At 36.4% G+C, this 19,977-nt stretch overlaps 1 protein-coding gene across 1 annotated transcript in view; it reads left to right on the forward strand.

Annotated features, from left to right (window-relative positions):
* The window catches only part of ANKRD50 (ankyrin repeat domain 50), a 37,098-nt gene extending 19,353 nt beyond the window's left edge, over positions 1-17,745 (forward strand). Inside the window, exons 3-5 of the mRNA XM_019741415.3 lie at positions 1,552-1,781; positions 9,217-12,767; positions 14,266-17,745. Coding sequence (XP_019596974.3) covers positions 1,552-1,781; positions 9,217-12,764 — 3,778 coding nt within the window. The 3' untranslated portion in view covers positions 12,765-12,767; positions 14,266-17,745. The remainder of the gene's footprint in view (positions 1-1,551; positions 1,782-9,216; positions 12,768-14,265) is intronic.
* The last annotated feature ends 2,232 nt before the right edge of the window (positions 17,746-19,977 follow it).

A 19,977-nucleotide genomic window follows, 5' to 3' on the forward strand; every position in this document is an offset into this window, starting at 1 on the left:
AGCTGTTGGTTTCATTGATCTTTTGGTTGTTTTTTTTTTGTCTCTATTTCATTTATTTCCTCTCTGATCTTTATTATTCCCTTTCCTGTACTCCCTTTGGACTTACTTTGCTGTTTTGTTTTGTTTTTTTCCCAGTTCCCTTAGCGTAAAGATAGACTGGTGTTTTGAGATTTTCCTTGTTTCTTTAGGTAGGCCTACACTTCTATGAATTTCCCTCTTAGGACTGCTTTTGCTGCATCCCATAGATTTTGGGTCAGTTTCACTTTTTAGGAGAGTGCAAAACTTTTCCAAAGTGGCTGTACCGTTTGGAAATGGCTGTATCATTGCTCTGCATCAGTGCCAGCACTTGGTATTTTCAGGGTTTCATTTACTTCAGCAATTCTAATAGGTGTCTAGTGGTATCTTCCTGTGGTTTTAATTTGCATTTCCCTAATGAGTTAATTACATGATGAGAGAAGGGAAGCACATACCAGGCAGAGGAAACTGTAAAGGAAAAGGTCGTTGTATGATTGTATCTAATAAAGAAGACTACTGTGGCTGGAGTAACATTTTGAAAAGGGTACCCTTGCTGCTGTATGAACTCTGGCAGGGAGTGCTGGGAGGCATGGAGTTATTCTGGTGGCCCAGGTGAAACAGATGATGTTAGTTGGGATTAGGGTGATGCTGTTCCAGACTGAGGTGGGCTGGAGAGATTTTTATAAAGAAATTTGATAGGACAAAGTAAATTTGATTTTGGTTTCTGTGAGGTTAAAAGATTAAGAAGAGAGTTGTAGAAGAATTATCTCTAAATTTCTGGCATTCTTAACTGCATGGATTATGTCCTCTTCATTATTGTATGTTTTAGCCCCTTACTCAGCACATGGCACACATTAAGCAAATATTTGTTGAAAATGAATAAGCATTGTTTTAGTTATGAAAAAGTTATATTCAACTGTAATATAAATTATGTGAGTAGGAAGTATATTCAGTGGAATTAAACCCAGTAGTTTATTCTTTACATTGAAATTTGAAGATACATCTAATGGGCCCTAGACTATAGTTTATCTTTTTGCAATCTTTCCAAATAAAATTTGTGTGATAAGCTGGTATACAGTAGTCATTTTGTGAGAGACATGATGATAAAACGCTTCTATAGAATCTTTGATATTTTTCTTATTATTAAAGTGGTCCTCAAATTTGTGTTTCCCCCTTTGAAACACAGTTTAGCATTGTTATACACAATGCAAGCTTTTTATTGATTCAAAAAATTAGGAAGAGAATATTGAAATCTAGTTTCCTCAAGTTCCTACTGCCCTTCTCCGTAATTATGTTGAATTGCTAATAAACACACACTCATACACTGTATTGTGGTAAATGTTATTGGAACTGTGAAGTATTTTGGAGCCGTATTCTCCTGAAAGTAAAGAATTGAAACCTGTCCAATATTTTTCTTCTAAACACTTAATTCATGTCTTAGAACAGATTTATAACTAGTAATACTAATGTCTGGCTACTAAATGTTAACATCACAGCCAACAACACTCCCACCGCTTGTATGGGTGTGTTTTCCAGGTGTGTCCTGCTGCCTCTTTTGGGAATGAAGCCTCCCCAGCAAAGCCTGTACCTGCTTGTGGACTCGGTTGATGAAGGCTGCAGCATCACTGACGGTGAACAGACGTCCACCAGCTTATCTGGGACTGTGGCAGAGCTGTTAGCTGGTCACCATGAGTTCTTTCCCCCGTGGCTACTGCTTCTCTGTTCTGCCCGAAAACAGAGCAAGGCTGTTACTAAAATGTTTACCGGTAAGCATGACTACTTCCTGCCATCCTCAAATGGTTTTCCTTGAATGAGTGTGTTTATTTCTTAGACAAGGGTATGCCATTGAGAATCTAGTTTTGCTTCTGTTCCTTCTAGCAGCTATTCTCAACTATACCTTTTTAAAGTTGTATTAAAAATAAGCCATAGAATGTTTTAAGATCCTTTAACATTACCTTTTCCTACTTCCTGACTAAAGGTTAGGAGCATTTCATTCCATGTCAGCGGCTGTGTATCTGTAGGGCTGTACCCATTATGCCGTGTGGTGTTTCTTCTAACTAGACTGGCATCTTGAGAGCAGTGAATGTGCCTTTTGAAAAGTCACTAGCAGTTATCACTACGTTTTTCCTGGTGTGAAAGGAGAGACAGGGTCAATAGCCTTTTGGGATACCTCTGGAAATACTCGTATATCCTTTTTTTAAACCTTCTCTGGTGTGTGAGAAAACAGTCTATATGACGAGAAACACTACATGATCAGTTATTTTTTTTCTATTTTTACTTTTTTTTCTGACTTGACTGTTTTACTTTCTTACTATCACATAAGTTGTGGTTACTCCTGATAGATTAGGTAAAGCATTCTTTGTGCTTTGGGAAATAAAAGGAGTGTAAAACAAGGACCACTCACAGACTTTCTAGTGTCATTAGAGAGAAAATAATTAAGTTATTGGGTAAGTAGCCATGTCACTTTTAAGTAGTTCTATACATTCAGTTCTATACAATTGACAGTATGCTGAACCCTTGTTACTTTGATAAAATGATTTCCTATAACCAGCTTTACTCCCTGTCAGGCTGTCTCTTTTAGATTTCCTTGCTACTGATGGCAGTACTTTTAGTTTCCATATGTAGTATCCATTTTTGTTTTTGATAAAAATTTAGTTAATAAAAGTTTGGGGATTAAAATAACAATAGCTAATACTTATGTAGTACTTATTAGTATGTCAGGCACAGATAAAGTTGAAGCCCCTTTTGGTCTGTCATCTCGATTCCTTTCTGACCTTCAGTAGAGGCAACCAGTATCATTAGTTTATTTCATATCCTTTCAAGTAATACTTACATTCTGTGTATTTTTATAGTTTAAATTAACGAAACACTGCATATCCATCTTAGCTCTTACCATTCATCGCCCGTGTGACCTTAAGCAACTACATATACTATCGGTACCTCAAGTTTCCTCATTTATAAAATGGGGGTTGTACTTTCCTATTCATTTTCCTTAGAGGATTTTTGTGAAGTTAAATGACAAATTACATGTGTAGCACTTAGAATAAGCCTAATGCATTGTCAGTGCTTCATAAATGTATCGCTGCTGTTATTTATTTTTCTCATACCCCCTTTTCTTAAAAACACTACTTTGGAGCCCTACTCCTGTGACTGCTTATAAACACAGCGTATTGGTTTTCACTGCTGTATACTACTCCTTTCCATGAGGAATCTCTAGCTTATTTTCCATCATCCTATTCATGGCCATACTCGTAAAAATGTCCCACAGCTTCACGTACACACGTGCTACAGGTTTACATTATAAACCTGGACACAGGGTTGCTGGGTTACGGAGTGTGTACATTTTGAAATTCAGTTCATTTTGCCAAATTGGTATCTACTGTGCTTGAAATAATTTGTACTCCTACCAACATATGAGATTTCACTTTTCTCTGCACTCTCATCAGTTCGTGATTTTCAGATCTGCTTTTTTCTGCTTTAGGGTCTTGTGCTTGATGCCCCCTCTGGCTGGACTGCTGATGCCCTGACCTTCCTATTGTCTTACATCTCTGCTCAAATGTCAGTTGCACACTGGCGTCTTCGCTGTTTTTCTATTTCTGTCTTTGCCTCCTCAGCTACTTAATCACATGCTGTCATTCATTATATCTTGTTTTATTTTCTTCATATGTCTAATGACTACTTAACGTTTGTTTATATTTTTATATTTGTGTACTTATTTGTCTGTCTCCTCCACTAGGGTATAGTCTCGGTAAGAATAGGAAGTTTCCTTGTCTTGTTCACCGCTGTATCTTCCCAGCATCTAGAACAGCTTGGAACAAAGCTGTCATTTAGTTACGTGCAAATAAATGCATTTGTAGTTTCTTTGAACCATGTCTTAGCAAAAAAAGCAGTGAACTAAGAAGGAATCAGAAGGAACTGAATTATGGTCAGATTCTCTTACTCTGCTCCTTCTCCTGAAATCTTGCTAATTATTAAAAATTCTGGGCTATATAAAAGCATTTGACCATATCTCTGTTGACGATAGATTTGAAATTTGGGGGTAAACGTTGAAGAATATTACTAAAGTTGTTAATACATATTACCAAATTCCTTTCTAGAAAGGTATATATTGCATTATATTTCTACTTGAGAGTGTTGGATTCTCTGAACCTCCACAGTATTGAATTAAATCTTTTTAAAAACGATTTGCAAATTTGGTATGTAAAAATATGGTATCATTATTTACACTTCTTTACTATTGAATTCTTTCCCTCCATGCTTATTTTATCAGTTTGTCTGTTTTTTTTCCTACGATTTATTTTCTCACCTTTACCTATGTTTCCTTCACGAAGTTAGTGGTATTTGTGTTGATTATTAACAGGGCTTTTATTTCAGTCTTTTATTTTTTGCAACTATTTCCTTAAGCTTTTAAAAATTGTAATAAAGTAGTCCCTCTAGTTTCACTTTTTGCAGTTTTAGTTACCCACGGTAAACTGTGGTCCAAAAATATTAAGTGAAAAATTCCAGAAATAAACAATTCATGAGTTTTAAGTTGTGAGCCATTCTAAGTAGCGGGATGAACTCTGCCACCATCGCGCTCCATCCTGCCCCGGATGTGAATCATCCCTTTGTCCAGCGTATCCATGCTGTAGCCACCACCTGCCCATTAGGCACTTAGTAGCTTCTTGGGTATCAGATCGACTGTCGTGGTATTGGATTGTTTGCATTCAAGTAACCCTTACAGTAGCCTAACGCTACGTCACAATGCCCACGTCATTCACCTCACTTCATCTTACAAGTAGGCACTGTATCATGTCACATCATCACAGGAAGAAAGGTGAGTGCAGTACAGTGAGACATTTTGAGAGAGACCACATTCACATAACTTATTATATTGATATAATTGTTCTATTTTATTAGTTATTGTTGATAATCTTTCTATGCCTAATTTATAAATTAAAGTTTATCATACGTATGTATGTGTAGGAAACAATGTCGTATATAGGGTTCAGTACTATCCATGGTTTCGGGCACCTACTGGGGGTCTTGGAACTTACTATCCCCTGTGGATAAGGGGAGAGCTATTGTAATTCTTTTGAAGCCTGTTACATGTAATCTAATGTATCGTCTTTACTAGGATAATTTACCAAACCACCAATCTACTTTCAGCATTGCTTATTGACTCTTTTTACCATTAGTTAGCGATGCCTCTTTTATCGTACATTAAGTTTAGGTATGGGTGCAGATGTCAGTGTGTTATTGATGTATTTCTAAACTGTCGGCATTTTTGTACAAATGCCATATTGGTTTAATATTTTTAATTTTCTGGTACAGTTACTTCTTAGATCTCTTTGCCATCAATGTCATCTAAATTGTATATTTTTACTTTATTCCTCCCGATTGAGTTTAATAGCATATTTTTTTAAATTATAATTATCAGTTATATAAACCAAAGAAAAATAATTGAATTTGGTTTAAATTTTTATTTTAACTTAGGAAGAGTTTGACATTTAAAATATGCTTTCTTTCCATCTATGAACATAACTTATTTTTTTCATTTATTCAGCTTTTTACTTAGATTTTTCAGTTTTTCTTAGAAATGTCCTGCACATCCCTTCCTACTTTTTACTAATGTTTTCAGTTGAAATATATGGGTTTTGAATTAAGACCTATGCATTCAAAATTAAAACTGGCAGATGCATGACCACAGGGCAGTAACATTAAGATTTTCACTATGTCTAAATGAGTTCACCTACTCATATTAGAGCATGTAATATTTTGGAAAGAGAATTTCTTTTTCCTCATTTATATACTATACTGACCAGTAGCACTTTTATTAACGGTTTGAGATTATTTTAATGAAAATCTATTTGGCACTTAAGCCAGAATTTTTATACTATAAATGCAAGTATTATCATAAGCTAATCGCTATCAACACTTGTTAGGGGACTGAAAGAGCAGCCCATTTCAAAGATTTTTGAAGATTTTTATACATATTTATTTAATCTGATTATAAAATAGTACATGCTCCATATAAATAATGTTTTAAATGACAACATACTCAAATAGTACATCATTCAGAGATAAAGTAATAATTTCACACTTTGGGTTAAATTTAGTATATATGTTATCCTACCTAGTTGAGATCATACTTTATATCCATTCAAATTCCTGGTTTGTTAATTTAAAATTTATAAGCTGTTCAGTGTCATTATATTGTCTTTTAAATATAACTATTTTAATGGATACATAGTTTATTAGTATATCAATATGCCAGGATTCACTTATCTTTCTTATTCTGGGGCTTTTAGGTTTTATTTTCTATTCTACATCCCCACAAGTTCTTCAGGATAATAAATAATTGCAATGAACATCAGTTTATAAATACAGCACAGGTTCTATCATTCTGTCATTCTACGGTCACCAGCACGGAGTAGTCTCATATTCTGAGAAATGTCTTAAGTAAGAATACAAAAAATGCTGCAACAGAGAAGTAGTCCGACATTTTTGTAAATCATGTCTTTATTCCCCTAAAATTTGGGGGCATTTGTCAGACTTACAAGTTTTTAAAAAGTGTTTTGATGGCAGTGCATTAAATTGTGCATGTTCCTAAGAAGGAGCATATATGGATGGTCAGAAGTTGCAATATAAAAAAAGTTATTTTCAGTAACTTTAACTCAAGATACTCAAATTGTTGATTAACAGATATTCTTGGTTCTATATTAATGAATAGATAACTATCATTAATGATGAACACTAAGTTAACTGATTCTAAATTCATATTACTAAGTATATTTAAATTTGGGAGAGTTTTATTTTTTAATTGCAAACATTTTATATCTATACTTTATGAAATTTCTCTGCTTTCTTTTAGAATCAATCCCATTTCTACTCTCTAACCTTCACTCCGCTATGAAGCACTTGCATTTTCTTTCACAACTTTTTATGCCCATTTCTATCTTAATGAAAAGAGCAAACTTCAAAGTCAAAACAGTCAGAATCCTGTATCTATGATTTACCAGCTGCACTTTGGGCAATTCACCTGACCTTTCTGAGCTTTGGTTTGTTCATTTTTATAAGTAGGGAAACTTACCTCATAGGCTTGACATCAAAAGGAGTTGGTATGATACGTACTTGAAGTGCTGCTTTAAAACTAGTTGACTCTAAAAAATTGTTGATCTCTTTTATTTTTTTCTCAGGAACTGAGTTTCTTACTATGGAGGTGTAACTTAGATTCTAGCCTAATTATTATGTTGGTGCAAAAGTAATTGCGGTTTTTGCAGTTATTTTTAACCTTTTAAACTGCAATTACTTTTGCACCAACTTAATATCTCATTTCAATCGTGATATCTTAAGTGGGTTTAAATTATAGATATTTATTCATAATAGGTAATATGATCTTTCACGTAAATTAATCAGTATCTACAGGATCACTTTGGAAACTTTAGAATACTGTAGAATGTAAGATAGTTATTATTTTTTAAAATACTTTTTAGCAGCATGCCAATTATTTTAATGAATTTATAAAGCCAAGAGCAAATGAATCCACAAAAAATGATTTGGAGGCAGGTTACCTCATGGCATTGGTAAATGTAGTTTGCTCTAAATTTCTAGGCATGTTTTAAACTCTTTAGATCAAAAGTGTCTTTTTTCATAATTAAAATTTATCTTTTGAAATTATTTCTGTTGAAAATAATTATATGTATAATTAATCAATTGTATGTATGTATGTATATACATATACATACATATACATATATTTACATATATAATTACAGAGTCCATTTTCTTATATAGATTTAGAGTGTTTCAACTCTCTTGTTATTTCTTCATGTGTCATTATTGGTAGGTTGTGTTTTCAGTGAGTTTATCTATTTTATGTAAGCACTTCAAGCTTGGTATCACAAAACTGAATTTATCAGCTTTCTCTCCAAACCTGTTATTTATCCTTCAGTGATTTCTTTTTCCATCCTGTTCGATCAAGCCAGAAATTAATGTCAACTTTGTCTCCTCCTCTCTTTCCTTCTCCGTACTTGCTAAGCCGCATGCAATCTAGCTCTTACTAATAATTCCCAAATTCACATTTTATTTTTATCTTTGTTGCTGTGGTCATTCAGGCCCTTAGTAATTCTTATCTGGACTTGTTCACAGCCTTTTTAAAAGGTAACTTCTAGTTTTCACTCACTCCAACTCTCCCTCTTTAGTGATGTTAGAATAAGTAGTCTTTCAAAATGCAAATCTGGTCAAAATTCCTCACTGACTTTTCATCACAAAAGCCTTATCTACCTGACATGTAGTAGGTAGGTGACATAAAAGAGTATTTTACTCAGTCTTAATTGACCATCACTAATCTTTGCTGAATTTCTAGATTTATGTCTCCTATGAAAGTTCATTCACTCAGCAGTTTTTTCTTCAGTAAGATGAATACACATGGGTGTAATAAATTTGTGTCTATAAATCAGGATATCATCACCCTTCAGAAAATGAAATTATGGTTCCCTTTAAAAAACCTGAAAGTGAATTTCATATAGCTATAACTAATATGTATTTCTGTTGGTTTGAAATTTTCTAAGTTGCTTTATTTTTACATTGCTGAAGTTCTGTTAGCATCATTTGACCAAGTTGCATCTTAAGGTTCAAACTATTTATTGACAGTCTTACATTTAATTATATTAATTTGCTAACATGTAAAATAATGTTATTTAAAGGCACTGAAGGTGATATTCTAATTAGATATAAATATTCAATACCCTAATTAAAGCTAGTGTACATTTAGTTATATAAATGGAAATATATAAATTTTTCATATGAAAAAGTTCAGCTTGTGAAAACAAAAAAAACACCTTATTTGTTATGTTTCCTGAAACTTTTTTTCCTAATCATCTGAACGTTCAGAAAATCTTGACAAGCTTTTATGGATACATATGTAAGACTACCTAATACCTATCACTGAAGTTGATAGGAGCACCGAGCCACTAAAAGAATAAGAAATAGTTCCATTTATAGATCAGAAAATGAAATCATTTATCTGCCATCAGTGTGTTTTTACAGAATGAAAACTGATTTATACACTAGTAAATATTAATGTATTAATATTAGTTGATTTATTATTGATGTATTTGCTTATTAGTTTATTATATATTGAAGACATTCTGTTGGAGTATTTGGCAACTTCTCTAATCGTTTTCAACTAGTGACATCTACTTTTTGTTTTTTCTCTAGGTTTTCGAAAAATAAGTTTAGATGACCTTCGGAAAGCATATATTGTTAAGGATGTTCAGCAGTACATTCTTCATCGCTTAGATCAAGAAGAAGCTTTGCGACAACACCTCACAAAAGAAACTGCAGAGATGTTAAATCAACTGCACATTAAAAGCAGTGGGTGCTTTCTTTATCTAGAACGCGTTCTAGATGGAGTTGTAGAAAATTTTATTATGTTAAGAGAGATTCGTGACATCCCAGGAACTCTCAATGGTCTATACCTCTGGCTGTGTCAAAGACTTTTTGTAAGAAAACAGTTTGCAAAGGTTCAGCCCATTTTGAATGTGATTCTAGCAGCCTGCCGACCTTTGACCATAACAGAATTATATCATGCTGTATGGACCAAAAATATGTCATTAACCTTGGAAGACTTCCAACGCAAGCTAGACGTCCTTTCCAAACTTCTTGTTGATGGACTGGGAAATACTAAGATATTGTTTCACTACAGTTTTGCAGAGTGGCTTCTGGACGTGAAACACTGCACTCAGAAGTATCTGTGTAATGCAGCAGAAGGACACAGAATGTTGGCTATGAGTTATACCTGTCAAGCCAAGAATCTAACACCATTGGAAGCCCAAGAATTTGCATTGCACTTAATTAATTCAAACTTACAGTTGGAGACAGCTGAGTTAGCTCTGTGGATGATATGGAATGGGACACCTGTTAGAGACTCCCTGTCGACTTTAATTCCCAAGGAACAAGAAGTGCTCCAGCTGTTGGTTAAAGCTGGTGCGCATGTCAACAGTGAAGACGACCGCACATCATGCATAGTCCGTCAGGCTTTAGAAAGAGAGGATTCCATCCGGACCTTATTAGATAATGGCGCGTCAGTCAATCAGTGTGATTCCAACGGGAGAACACTACTGGCTAATGCTGCATACAGTGGCAATCTTGATGTGGTGAATTTACTTGTCTCCAGGGGAGCAGATTTAGAGATCGAAGATGCTCATGGACACACACCGCTTACCTTGGCTGCTAGACAAGGCCATACCAAGGTGGTTAATTGTTTGATTGGGTGTGGAGCAAACATTAATCATACTGATCAAGACGGCTGGACGGCGCTAAGGTCCGCCGCCTGGGGCGGTCACACCGAGGTGGTTTCTGCACTCCTGTACGCTGGTGTGAAAGTGGACTGTGCAGATGCTGACAGCCGAACAGCTCTGCGAGCGGCAGCCTGGGGAGGACACGAGGACATTGTACTGAATCTGCTACAACACGGCGCTGAAGTCAACAAAGCCGATAATGAAGGTAGGACTGCCTTGATAGCAGCTGCATACATGGGACACAGAGAGATTGTGGAACACCTACTGGACCACGGGGCGGAAGTGAATCACGAGGATGCTGATGGCAGGACTGCGCTCTCTGTAGCCGCACTTTGTGTGCCCGCAAGCAAAGGGCATGCGTCTGTCGTTAGCCTCTTAATCGACCGAGGTGCTGAAGTCGATCATTGTGATAAAGATGGCATGACCCCACTGCTGGTAGCTGCCTACGAAGGCCACGTCGATGTGGTTGACTTGCTTCTAGAGGGGGGAGCAGATGTAGACCACACAGATAACAATGGCCGGACACCCCTCTTGGCAGCAGCTTCTATGGGTCATGCTTCCGTGGTGAACACGCTTTTGTTTTGGGGTGCAGCCGTGGATAGCATTGACAGTGAAGGCAGGACGGTGCTCAGCATAGCCTCAGCCCAGGGAAATGTTGAGGTCGTACGAACTCTACTAGATCGCGGGTTAGACGAAAACCACAGGGATGATGCTGGATGGACACCATTGCACATGGCAGCTTTTGAAGGTCACCGGTTAATATGTGAAGCACTTATTGAACAAGGTGCTAGAACAAATGAGATTGATAATGATGGACGAATACCTTTCATATTAGCTTCACAAGAGGGTCATTATGATTGTGTTCAAATATTACTGGAAAATAAGTCCAACATTGATCAAAGAGGTTATGATGGTAGAAACGCACTGCGGGTCGCTGCACTAGAAGGACACAGGGACATTGTGGAATTGCTGTTTAGCCACGGGGCTGACGTTAACTACAAAGATGCCGATGGTAGGCCCACACTTTACATCTTGGCCTTGGAAAACCAACTTGCAATGGCTGAGTATTTTTTAGAAAATGGTGCCAATGTAGAAGCAAGTGATGCCGAAGGAAGGACAGCACTTCATGTTTCCTGTTGGCAAGGCCATCTGGAGATGGTCCAGGTTCTGATAACCTACCATGCTGACATCAATGCTGCAGACAACGAAAAGCGATCTGCTCTGCAGTCTGCAGCCTGGCAGGGCCACGTCAAAGTGGTTCAGCTTCTGATTGAGCATGGTGCCGTCGTCGACCACACCTGTAATCAAGGTGCAACTGCTCTCTGCATCGCAGCCCAGGAAGGGCACATCGATGTTGTGCAGGTTTTACTGGAGCACGGTGCTGATCCAAACCACGCAGATCAATTTGGACGCACTGCTATGCGTGTTGCAGCCAAAAACGGACACTCTCAAATAATTAAATTATTAGAAAAATACGGTGCATCCAGTCTGAATGGCTGCTCCCCCTCTCCTGTTCACACAATGGAGCAAAAACCTCTACAATCAGCGTCTTCAAAAATGCAGTCACTAACAGTGAAGTCCAACAGCTCAGGCAGTACCGGGGGAGGGGACACACAGCCTTCACTGCGTGGTTTCCCCAACGGGCCAGCGCATGCGTTCAGTTCTCCTTCCGAATCTCCAGACTCGACAGTTGATCGTCAGAAGTCATCACTGTCAAATAATTCCCTGAAAAGCTCAAAAAATTCATCTTTGAGAACTACTTCATCTACAGCAACGGCTCAAACGGTGCCCATCGATAGCTTTCATAACCTGTCATTTACAGAACAAATCCAGCAGCATTCCTTGCCACGCAGTAGAAGCCGGCAGTCAATTGTTTCCCCGTCTTCCACAACACAGTCCTTGGGACAGAGCCACAACTCACCGAGCAGTGAATTTGAGTGGAGTCAAGTAAAGCCCAGTTTGAAATCAACTAAAACAAATAAAGGGGGGAAGTCAGAAAATTCCAGCAAATCTGGGTCAGCTGGGAAAAAAGCTAAACAAAATAATTCCTCACAGCCAAAGGTTTTAGAATATGAAATGACTCAGTTTGACACAAGAGGGCCTGCAGCCAAATCTGGGACTGGTGTGCCACCTAAACAAACGCCAGCAGAATCTCAATGCAAAATTATGATACCTTCAACTCAGCAAGAAATCGGTCGGTCTCAGCAACAGTTCCTGATTCACCAACAAAGTGGGGAACAGAAGAAGAGAAATGGAATAATGACAAATCCAAACTACCACCTTCAGAGCAACCAGGTTTTTCTGGGGAGGGTTTCAGTGCCACGAACAATACAAGATAGAGGGCATCAGGAAGTACTGGAAGGATATCCTTCCTCAGAGACGGAATTAAGCCTTAAACAAGCCCTGAAGCTTCAGATGGAGGGTTCTGACCCTAGCTTCAACTATAAAAAGGAAACGCCATTGTAAAAGGTAACACTTCATCAACATACAGAATAAACCGCCAAAAGTCTAGTTCCCTCCATGTAGGATACGCTAATCTAATATTCACACAGTCAGTTTCCTCACCTAATCACTGCCAAAGTCATCTTAGCAAGACCTTCTTCTGTCGCTCTTTTGAATTTGAATTCTCCCGCCTGCAGCACGCCCTTTGTCCTTTTCTGCTTTTTGTTATCCAAAGTACTTACTATTTAACATACTTTATATATTTATTACTGTGTTTATTTTTGTCTCCTCCCACCTTAATGTAAGCTGTGTGAGGGTAGGGATTTTTATCTGTTTGATTCACTGCTCTGTTCTGTGTATTTGGGATACTGCTTGTACCAATAGTCGTTTCTCAGCAAAAATGTGTTGAATAAGCGACTGAATGAAGAAACGGATATACTATTTTTGGATCTCATATTAAGAATTCCTTCCTATGCAGTCATTTTCACTCTTACAAGTTTTTGGGTGGTAACAGAGGGAGGGGCTATTTCTGTAACAGTCACTTCTTAGTTAGAATACAATAGTGTAGGTAGTGCTTAGCAGTCAGTAAATGTTAATTTCCTTTTCACTCTGGATGAAGTCAGGAAAAGATAATTTTTATTATCACAGATCTCTTAAGACTCTCCCAAGTAAAGTCTGCACACGCCAAGAAGAGGTGTGGAAAGATGATAAACTGACATATTGGCAAGAGGATTTCTAGGGTCCACTGTATTTAGACTTAAGGGTTAAATGGTTAAGGCTCAAAGTCATATTTACTACGTAAACATAGACATTTTTCTTTCCTCCTCAATAGATGCTTCATTAATTATTAGGGAAGTTAATGGGGAAACAGATACATGGTTTTATATTTTGAGTACTTTTTTAGGAGCACATTTCTTATATTGGAGATAAATCAAAGATTTCATTAGGAATCTTTTCTAACTTTTATTGCAAGTATGTTTATCCTACTTTGCTTACTCATTTATCTCCTCTAACAAAACTTTACTACTTCCTTGTAGCTAATTGAAATCTTTCATTTGCTTCCTTTGTCTTTGGAGATATATTTTAGGGGTATTTTAGGTAAAACATAATTGTAAATAAATTTCCTATACCTTCTAATAATAAACATCTTTCAATGTAAATCTAAGAATAACTGGTCAAATCTCATCAAAAATGATTTGTGTCAAGTAGTTAATTCATTCTCCAATGTGATTTATTTTAATAATATTTAGTTCTGATGGTGTAACCCTCTAACTCTCATAATATCTTTTGTAAAGGCACAGTGTAAATATGTATATTAAACAGCAAAACACATGAATTAAGATAAACATTTTGTGGAATCTTTAAAAGTGATTTATAAGTTAAATAATGAATCTCTCATAGATAAGCCTACTTTGTGTTTTACATACTAGTAACTATATATATTCTTATAGAGGGTCTTAAAACTACATGTAGTTATGTAAGTATAATGTAGAAATTAATATATTTTTTTTAACTTTTGCATTAGTTTCCTATTCTGTGAAACAGAAGACATTGTGATTGGAGTGGTTCTTCAGCTACTGGATGAAAACATTAAATGCCTGTTGATTGCTGAAAAAAAAAAGAAGAATGTGATATCTGCAGTACAGTTACCTTAATTACTGTAATGTGCCTGAATAGTAAGGCTGCCTTCTCAGTGTAACCCTGTGTGCTTAATTTTTTTTCATTTTGTGTGCTTTGTATTCACTACACAAGAATAAGCACTTTTTTAAAAAAATGCAGATGTATACTGCAGTTCCCTGATAAAAGCTGAAAAAATTTTTAGTAAAGTATTTTAAGTTAAGATTTGATAAATGTGCATGTGCCATGATCAAATATATATGAAAAGGCAGTGTTCCTTGTATTTATTTTTTTCTTTTTGTGGCAAATGAAACTTAAGTCTACTGTTTCAGTCACATTTACATTGCTGTAGTGTATGGCTTGTTTCTTGTATCTTTAAAAATGTCTCTCAATAAAATAAATCATGCAACTATTTATATTCACTACACCTTCAGCATTGGTTAAAAATGAGTTTCTATTTAATGCCACATTGAGGTGAAAAAATGGTTTCTTGACAGATTAAAAAAAATAATAATTTCTATTATTTTAGGGAGCTGCTCTAAGTAGTTTAAATTGGGGTTTCCCAGTAGAATCCTTCCAATCTCTGGCTAAAAGTGTCCAAAAAAAAAAAAGACTGATAGAACAAAGTTCTGTTTCATTCACAGGGGTGCAATTTCACCTTCCATTCACTTGTCATTCCACCTCCACGGAGACAGACTATCATTCCTGAGGTGTGACAATCCTCAGGGACAAAGCCATTTCCTCAGTGGCCTGTGTATGTAGAGGGAGCTACACCTGTCTGCCTGAGGGTAGATTTTTGATCCCTGAACAATTCATTGACTACCCTTAACTCGCCATCCGGTTAAACAAAATATAATTTACTAGCGTTAAGTTTTAATGCTGGCTTCTTTCTGCCAGCGGTTTCCATTTTGTAAACCACGGCATGAGGAAAATAGCCCCCACTCAAAATCAGTTGGTTCAATTTCAGTGGCCAGTTGGATGAATATTCTCGAATGTAATATGCGCTGTCCTTCACAGATGACACCACTAACTGTCAGTCACAGCACATGTGGATCTTTTACTGGTATTTCGTAACAATAATTTTTCTGGCCACATACTCTTTCCTGCGTTCTTCTTTTGGACAATGACTTGCAGGGTGACTGGACGCCATGGTTAAGGGTAAAGTCTGTGACCAAGGACAAGAGAGTCGACTGGCTTAAATGAGCACGTGGCCCGAGACTTGGCCTCGTGGATGGACTCTAGCCAGGGAGCCAGCTTAGGCAGGTGTGCGTATGTCTGCAGAGGTTAAAGTACACCTAGAAGCCAGGGTTGTGGGTTTAATCTTTGAGTAAGCCCCAAGAACCTTAAAAAACAGAAATTGTCTTCTTTCCATGTACTGTTGAGGAGGAGGAGTGAGGAAAGAGAATTTGGAGATTCAGCACAAGATCATTGCTACTACTGGAAAAGAACCATGAGGAAATGTCTTAGTAACCGAGGTCAGTAACCTCATCTTCATATATGAAGGACACATGTGATGCATTCTTCACAGAAATAGAAACGTGTCATTGGTTGTGATAAGTGTTTCACTTGAATCTTTGTGTAAGGCTTTGTTTTTCTTAAAGTCAGCAAAACTCATTTTGTTTATGTCATCAATAGATCATTATCAGGAACAGGAGATAAGTTCATTCGATAGTCAGGTGACATGGCAATATTGATAACTCGAATGTGAATGTTTCAAGTATTGAATTTTTGTCCCTATGGGACATTTAATAAATACACTTAATAGGACTCTTGCAAAGTAGCCTGAAAAGTGTTAATGATTCTATTAATAAATATGAACACATACTATTATTAGAACCAATCTTACACATATCTCAAGTACAGTACATTTACATTACTGTGGAAGATGAAGCTCTAATTTCTTATTAGGTGTATTTTTTTTTTTTTTTTTAGAAAGAACCCTGGAAGCTGCCAGTTTTTCTATTAACCTTGAATTATTGGAATTGTATTTATTTAATTTTATTGTTTTTTGTTTTGTTTTGTTTTTTTACAAAAATGCACCTTGTGGCCAAAGGGCAAAGATGTGACTCATTACAGAAGGGATTTATGTTTTTCAAAGAGCTAAATGTTTTCATATCCATATTGTATACACTTGAAACAGTTGGTAGGAAGAGATAAATATGATTTTCACAAGTAAGTGTTCCTCTGGATGTTTGTATGTTATGTTTTGGAATAGGACAAAAATGCCTTTTAGTTAGGCTAAGGATGATAGGGTGTTGAGGTGACCGGCTTTGCCAATTTCTTTCTGTGGGGGATTTAGTATCATGACTGAAAAGGGCTTTTGCCCCATGAAGAATAGTAAAAATATTCCCCCAAATATAAAACTCCTAAATAGCTATTTTAAAAATTAAAATGTTTAAATTTTGTAAATCACCTGATGCCACTACACACCTGTGATGCCATGTGCTTATGACATTTTGATAATATTCCATCTGTGTCCACCATCCCTTTCTAAAAGTCACAAGTTGATAATAAGGGAAGTGACAAAAAAAATGCAACAATGAAAAATAAAAACCTGAATGCTTGTAGGAAAGGTTTTGGAAGGTAAAACTGACCAGAACTCAGTGTGTACTGCGAAGTATGGGTGGTATCTTTTGTCCCTCACCCTCACCTCCACCCCTACTGGAATCCCCACCAAAAATCATTCACTACTTCAAACACAGGAGTAAACACTTTTCCTCAATATTGTCTAGCTATGCAACTATTTGTTCTGCTCACTGTCCTCCATTTACACGTCGCAGCAAATGTAGTTACACACAAATGCTTTCTTTTCTTCCATTTGTTTGGGGTATGTAAATAGCCTAAAATGTACATTGAACTTCACATTGTAAAAGTTTTATTTTATTCCTTGTATTATATTAAGCAAAAATCCCTATGTATATGAAAGTGCATAATAAATATATTTGCTTTACAGAGGATATCTGGTTTTAACTTTATTCTCGAGCCAATAGAAGATGCATGACTTGCTTACGGTAAAACAACTGTAAATTGTTTTACATTATTATTTTAAATAAATACTGAGCAAATGGATTTGGAAACATGCAAATTCATGAAAAAAAATGGGATATGAATACTTTTCAAAGGAAGATAGAAAAACAAAAAGATCTAGCCTATAAATCTTCCTAAAGCTTCCATAAGGACTTAATGTTTGTTGTTTCTCCTAACTGCTAACATACTATATCTCACCACGTCATGCTTTCATGACTCTGAAATTGCAGTAATCCAATAAATTGTGTACATGAATGCTCCCTGATGGTCAGAGTATTATGGCTATCGTACATTTGATATTTTGGGGTTTTATTGCAAACATGGTCATTCATTTTCTAAATAAATTTCTATGCATTCTTCACTGAGTAAACTTGAATCACTTCTTCATGACCTGCTTCCCCCAACAGAACACAATGTTGTGTCTGTGTGCATGTGTGTGTGATGTATTTTCTATTACTCCAAACAGTGGTTTCTAGAAAGGCCAGCAAGGTATTTTCTGTTAGGTAATTTTATAATAATTACATGGTTCTACACTAATTACTTTATAAGTTTGTTGGAGTAACAAATCTTATTCGAAAAAAAATTTTAATAATGTTTAAACACAAATAGGTCGTGTACATAGAAGAATTTTAAAATAGACCAGTTGACTAAATAAACTTGAGTGGAGCTTTCCAGGTGGTGGATTAAGGAAATACACGCAGAACTTGGCAATAACTAACGTCCTCACTCCTTTGCCCTCGCAGTTGGGAGGATTCCAACTAAGTAGTGAGATACACACTGAAGACTTAGATGCCTGAATCCCTGGGACATTTTCAGTCATCACGCAAATATATACACTAATCTTAGTTTCAAGATAGGCAAGGCCTCTGCTCGCCTATCTTGCTATTAGAGGAAAATTAAAATTATCCAATATTAAAATGAAGTCATTTGAAATGTACTGCATGTTTAGATTTATACTCTTAAATACACACTATCATTACCACACCGGCAAAATTCAGCTAAATTCTGAGAACCATATTCTTTTTTTTATCAGGAATATTGGGGAACAGTGTGTTCTCCAGGGCCCATCAGCTCCAAGTCATTGTCCTTCAATCTAGTTGTGGAGGGCGCAGCTCTGCTCCAAGTCCAGTTGGCTGTTTTCAATCCCATGCAGGAATTGAATCAGCAGCCTTGTTGAGAGCTCACACTCTAAACAACTGAGCCATCCTGTCGCCCCTCCAGAAACTCGTCTTCAATCTAGTGGAGGGCACAGCTCACTGGCCCACGTGGGAATTGAACCAGCAATTCTGTTCAGAGCTCGTGCTCTAACCAACTGAGCCATCTGGCCGCCCCTGAGAACCATATTCTTAAAAGAATACATTTCTGTCATTTAGAAGCAGCTCCCTATGTATTTATAGCTTTTACTTATTCTTGGTCTACCTGTGTGAAAAGCAATATAATGGTACGTCCCAAAAGAACTGAGGCTACATTCTCAAAGCGTCTGACTCCCATTTTGTTTATAAACTTATGGTAAACTATAACACAGAGACAGGAAAATACACAAGTCCTAAGCTGCTATCCTGTAATTTTTCCCAAATTGAACATACCTGTTTAACCATCATCCTGATGAAGATACAGACCTTAACCACACTCCCAGAAACCTCCCTGGCCTCTTCCCAGGCATTGCCCCCCAACATAGAAAACCCTTATTCTGACTTTCATCACCACAGATTAGTATTGACTATTTTTTTTAACTTCATAGTAATGGAATCAAACAATATATCCCTTTTATGCTGGTTTCTTTCCCTTAACATTATGTTGCATAACAGTGATTTGTCCTTTTTCATTGCTGTATAGTTCTGTTTGTCCTTTTTAAAATGTATAACACTTCATCGTGTGAAAATGGCACATTTTAAAAATCCATTTTCCTCCAAGTGTGCATCAGGATTTTTTCCAGCTTTTGGCTCTTAAGAGAACTGCAGGCAATACCATTTTATACATGTTTCTGGGGCCTGGATGTACACATGTTAATATGAATGAAATTACTGGGTAAGAGTATGATTAGTTTTAATAGATAATTTAAAAATTGTTTCCGAGTGGTTATGTTAGTGTTATTCACACCAGCCAGTGCCAGAGTCTCATTGTTCTACATCTTTGCCAATATTTCGTCACTTTGTACTGTTTAATTTTTTTCTCTTTTTGGTTGTGTATTAATATTGTATTGAGGTTTGAATTTGCACTTTTGAGATGACTAATGAAATTAGGCACTTTTACATAGGGTTTTTGTCTATTTGTATACCCTGTTTTGTGAAGAAATTTTGCCCTTTTATCTCCTTGGGTTTCTTGGTTTGTAGAAATTCTTTTGTTTTGGATCTGAGTGCTTTTTATAATATATACAGAGCAAAGATCTCAGATTCTGTGCTTTTTCCTTTTACTCTCAGGGGCATGTTTTCATAGTGGTTCTTATTTAATGAAATCTAATCTTTTTTAGTAGTTACGCTTTCTCATGTCCTGTTGTATAAATATTTGCCTATCCCAAGTCATGATGGTAGTCGTCTGTGTTTTCCTCTAATAGCTTTATTGTTTTGCCTTAATTATCAATTTAATCCAACAT

This window comes from Rhinolophus sinicus, chromosome 15, assembly GCF_057876585.1.
Source record: "Rhinolophus sinicus isolate RSI-liver-muscle chromosome 15, RSI-T2T, whole genome shotgun sequence".
Taxonomy (NCBI): Eukaryota; Metazoa; Chordata; class Mammalia; order Chiroptera; family Rhinolophidae; genus Rhinolophus; species Rhinolophus sinicus.